Source organism: Centroberyx gerrardi, chromosome 19 (genome assembly GCF_048128805.1).
Source record: "Centroberyx gerrardi isolate f3 chromosome 19, fCenGer3.hap1.cur.20231027, whole genome shotgun sequence".
In the NCBI taxonomy this organism is placed as follows: domain Eukaryota; kingdom Metazoa; phylum Chordata; class Actinopteri; order Beryciformes; family Berycidae; genus Centroberyx; species Centroberyx gerrardi.
The window spans coordinates 24,030,474-24,035,473 of NC_136015.1; the positions used below are offsets into that span (position 1 = coordinate 24,030,474).

The 5,000-nt window shown below is 43.8% G+C and overlaps 1 protein-coding gene across 1 annotated transcript in view; it reads left to right on the plus strand.

Moving 5' to 3' along the window:
• LOC144542894 (cell adhesion molecule CEACAM20-like) overlaps positions 1–5,000 on the plus strand; it is a 34,837-nt gene that overhangs the window by 16,572 nt on the left and 13,265 nt on the right. Inside the window, exons 7-8 of the mRNA XM_078290438.1 lie at positions 254–508; positions 2,996–3,116. Coding sequence (XP_078146564.1) covers positions 254–508; positions 2,996–3,116 — 376 coding nt within the window. The remainder of the gene's footprint in view (positions 1–253; positions 509–2,995; positions 3,117–5,000) is intronic.

Here is a 5,000-nt window from a genome sequence, read left to right on the forward strand (position 1 = left end):
AGAACCTCTTCCTGTTTTGTGCCGTAAAGCGATCCAGCAGATTTCCCTCCAGATCCACCAGGTGGAGAAACTATGGAGGATGCAGAGTAGAGGCTGGTAGAGGCTGACAGGCTGATGCTCTGGTTTGTTTACGGGAGTTCTATTAATGTCTCAGAATTAACGGTGGTAATGATTTACTGATGTTAAAACATTTAACACAAAACCCAAATGAAAACTCTGAGCCCGGTCCTCTCCTCTCTCTCTCTGTCTCCAGTCGGTCCTGAGCCAGTGATGCTGACGGGTGAAGACGAAGTGGAGGTGAAGGACCCCGTGTCGATCAAATGCTCTGCCGTCTCCCTCCCCCCCGCCAACTACACCTGGAAGTTTAACGGCACCATGACCGCCGTCACGACGCCCGAGTACGCCATCCCGAACGCCGTCTACAAGAACACGGGGACGTATACCTGCGTGGCGCACAACGCCGTCACCGGCCTCACCGCTATGAAAAGCCACAACCTGGCCGTCAGAGGTCAGATCCAAGTCTCAAGGCTGGAACCTCACATTTGATTTTTAAAGGAATACATACAGTTTTTGGGAGATTGGCCCATTTTTCAACTTACCTGTTAAGTGATAAAAGCACAGACACCAAAATCATCCATGTGTCCCCGGTAGCTCATTGGCTCCGGTGCTGAGTGGTAGGAGGCTCCATGCTAACGCTTTAGCATACGCTATGTTGAGTGGTAGGAGGCTCCATGCTAACGCTTTAGCATACGCTATGTTGAGTGGTAGGAGGCTCCATGCTAACGCTGTAGCATAAACTATGTTGAGTGGTAGGAGGCTCCATGCTAACGCTGTAGCGTACGCTATGTTGAGTGATAGGAGGCTCCATGCTAACGCTGTAGCGTACGCTATGTAGAGTGGTAGAAGGCTCCATGCTAACGCTTTAGCATACACTATGTAGAGTGGTAGGAGGCTCCATGCTAACGCTTTAGCATACGCCATGTTGAGTGGTAGGAGGCTCCATGCTAACGCTTTAGCATACACCATGTTGAGTGATGGTAGGCGACTAGCATTATTACTAGCAAAAAAAGAAGATTGACCTTTCAGTGATAAATAGTTGTTAATACTTTTTATTATTTGGTCTGTAGATTCATAAATGGTCTCATCATTTAACAGGTAAATTGACCAATGGATCAATCTCCAAAAAACTTTGTGTATTCCTTTAACCCTTTGTGACACAGATAGTGCTGTTGATCCATGTCTGTTTCTGAAATGAAAAAATCAGAGACCTCATTTGTGAAAAATGCTCTTTTGCTTTGCGTATATTCAGCTGAATCCATGCAGGAATCTCAAATTTGAGGTCTTAAACTTTTATTTCTTCAGCATGCTCTTTCTCAAGACTGTACACTTTCACACAGTTACACAGTCACACCTTGAAGCCGCTGTACAACCACAGACTTCTAGTGTTGGCGATGGAGCAACTCTGCTGGAGCAATATGGGGTTAAATGCCTTACCCAAGAGCGGCTCAGTGGCAGTTGTTGCGGGAAGGGAGAGTTTGTGAATGATTACATTTTTTTCATGTTTATTCTGTAAATCAAATCACCCAACTGTTGGATAAAAATCAGATTTGACTTCCCTGTGTAAATCTGGGCTAAATTCCCTTTTGATTAATCTACTTCCCGCCTCCCATTTTTCCATCTTGTCTCTTAGCTGAAGCTCTTATCCAGAGCGACTTACAACAGTAGAAATATGTTAAATTCCTAGATCACCGACAGTATAGTCAACCAATAGGTAGGATTACAAGGGACAGAACCACAGAAATGAAAAAAATACTCCTGTGTTTTCATCCTACAGTGTATCAGTGTAACTCAACCGGTTTATGAGTCAGCAGCCATGTGATGCAGCAGTCATCATTTGTTTATACCATTAACCCATTTATCATTATTTTATTTTTTTACATTTTGTAGAATGGCTCCTTCTTCTTAATGATTCTTAATGATAATACATATGTCTCTCATCTAAAATGTTCCTGTTGTAAGCAGCAAAGGTCCTAAGAAAACATTCAACTTCAATAATAGCATGTAGTTGAGTTTTATGAATCATTTCGTCAGAGTAGGCGTCACATTTTTCATCATTTTGGAATGAGACTCCTCATTTCGTAACACCTATGTGATGCGTAACACAGCTTCCCGTCTCACACCTTTTCCTATACCGGTAAATTCTCACAGTGTGCGTAATCAGGATTAGTAATCTTGTATTCCAAGTCGCAGTTGATTCAGCAACCAAACTGACATTCACAGTTGGTGAAAGTCATCCTTCCTGTATTTGGTTTCTGTTCTCTTGAACTCAAAGTCGTCCTTAACCACAGCAGCTGTTCCCACCCAGCATGCAACTGATTCATCCTCAGTGTGTTCAGTACTGTGCAGAAGTCTCACCCTGGATTTTTAGATGTCTTAGATGTTTATTTGTCTTCTGCATTAGCGTGTTAGTAGACTGCTCTTTATAGTAACATTTTTTTATATTTAGAAACTTTTCAGTTCATTGTTTTTGAAAGCATCTTCGCTTTATGGATTTTTTTTTTTACATGTGCCTAAGACTTTTGCACAGTACTGTACTTGTAATGACTTTGTTTTTAGTTTTTAACACACTTCATATTTTATTCATATGAGAGTCACAAAACTGGTTAGTTCTTTTTAGTCTGTTCAAACTCTACTTCACACCATTTAATAGAGTGTAAGCCTTACTGAAGAAGGATCAATAACGGACATATTTATGATAATGGACTTCAATGATGGCTGCAAATGTATCATAGTGATTGGTAGTGATGATTATAATGAACAGATTATAATAAACAGAGCGGCCCAATGCTCCACGCTCCGATTTCCCCCTGCCGTATTATCGATCTGAACTTCCCACCTTCCATTTCAAGCCTGCTTCTGCAACCTAAAGTGCTCATTAACCCACATAATGATCATAGTAAACCGTGTTGTTGTTGTTGTTGTTGTTGTGCTGCAGAGGAGGGAGCACTGGACGAGGAGGGTCTCTCAGACGGAGCCATCGCTGGGATCATCATCGGCGTCCTCATCGCCCTGGCGGCCGCCATCGGCACGGTGATGTACTGCAGACGGAAACAAACGTGAGTCTGCTGTCTGGTTTCTCGAGCTGTGGGTGTCGGGCTGGGACTCGAAACGGGCCGAGGTCTGATGGATGCCAGGGTGTTGAAACCGAGTGCTGTGGTTTTCAGGCTTTTTACGTGTGAATCCACAGCTTTAAAATATCTCATGACTCTTTGAAGGCTAAGATGTAAGCCTTGGTCTCTTAAAGGAGAATACTGGTGTCATTTAGAGTTAAAGCCCATTCACTGCTGTCTACGTCTAGTTCACATTTCCCCCAATCACTTCCCAGTGCATGCTGCATGTTAAGTAGATTTTTTAACACTTACTTGAATTTTGTCATCTTGAAAATACAAACTTGACGGTGTCCCAACTAGCAAAGACGCCATAAATAAGAAGACGTGGTTGTGACAGTAAAGTTAGGAAGTTGTTTTTCATTCTGGACAAGAATGAACGGCAGCAAATGGCTTCTTCTGAAGGAGGAAAGCGAACGCTGATATCTCCAACTACACTGATTGTGTGCAGACAAACCAGGAAGAATGTAAAGGACAAGGACAACCTAGACCATGAGCACAAACTTAGAAAAACACCCGGTATTATCCTTTAAACTACAAGAGACTACAGTTTTCATGTGGGTCCTTGGCTGAAAATGCTAAAGAGCATCTTCCATGCTTCAGTGTTGCAGCAGTCAGGCTGTACAAGATAGATATACATGTGTCTGTTATCTGTCCATCTCTGTTTGAGTCTGTGTGTGTTTATGTCTGGATCATACAGTATGTGTCAGTATGTGTCAGTATGTGTCAGTATGTATGTGTGTGTGTGTGCATCTCGCCATCATGACAGCCACTTCCTGGCCTTTCGTAAAAATTCTGTACATTCCTGTCATTCCTCGGCGTCTTGCAACATGTTCGACAAATGTACGCACACACACACACAGACACACACACTGTACGGCCGCCGCACCCCTAACACCGCTGCAGCAGGAAGCACTGCCACACTGACTCCATAATTCATAACACTCTCTCGGTGTGTCGGAAAAGCCTCTGAAAGCAAACGTAGTTCCCGTGTCTACCAGGCATCTTTTTTATTTAACTTCTTCAGGGAACTTCAGGGGAGAGCTGGCAGTGTTTCTGCTGCTGAAAACCTGTTTGACGCACAGCGCTCTTTCGCTTAAAGTTGAAATATATATTAGCGCCTGGCTCTTGGAGGGCTGAAACAACCTCTGTGTCTGTCAGAAACAGACAACAGCACGTCATTTAGATGCAGATTACCAAGAAAGAGAAGCCGGTGCTGAGGACAGAGCGTCCCGGCGTCCCAGCTCAGCTTTGTCATTCCTGAATTTTGCAAGATTGAAAAGATCAAAGCCTCCGAAAGCACATTTGACGGGAAAGCTCGGAGCAGATGACTCTCTTCCAATGGATGTGGTAAAAATTTAAGCAATGCAACTCGAGCGATTACACGATTACATCCAACGGCTGAAAGGCAGATTCAACCCTCACCCAGCGTTTTTTTTTTTTTTTACATGAATGTGATGCAATCCCGTGCCACATCCTGTGAGGTTACTATACAGTACCTGGCGGCCGGGTGGATTCCACAGAAACGCAACAGGAACCTGCCGTCCCGAAAGAAAGAACAAACAGTTTAGTCACCGGCAGACGAGCCTGAACACTCCCGACAATTTTAAAGCGGAGTTTGTAGGCTGCGGCAAATAATGACAGGCGCGCTTGTTAAAATAGTTTGCAGGCTGCGGTGGAATGCAGCAGAAACAGGTAGTGAAGCACATACAGGCAGCAAATTAAACACAGTGGAATATTTACCTTCAGCTTCTCCTCCTTCCTCTAACCCTTCCTCTCCTCTATATCTTCATCTTCCTCCAACCTCCTGCAGCGCTGGGCGATAGAGTGTAT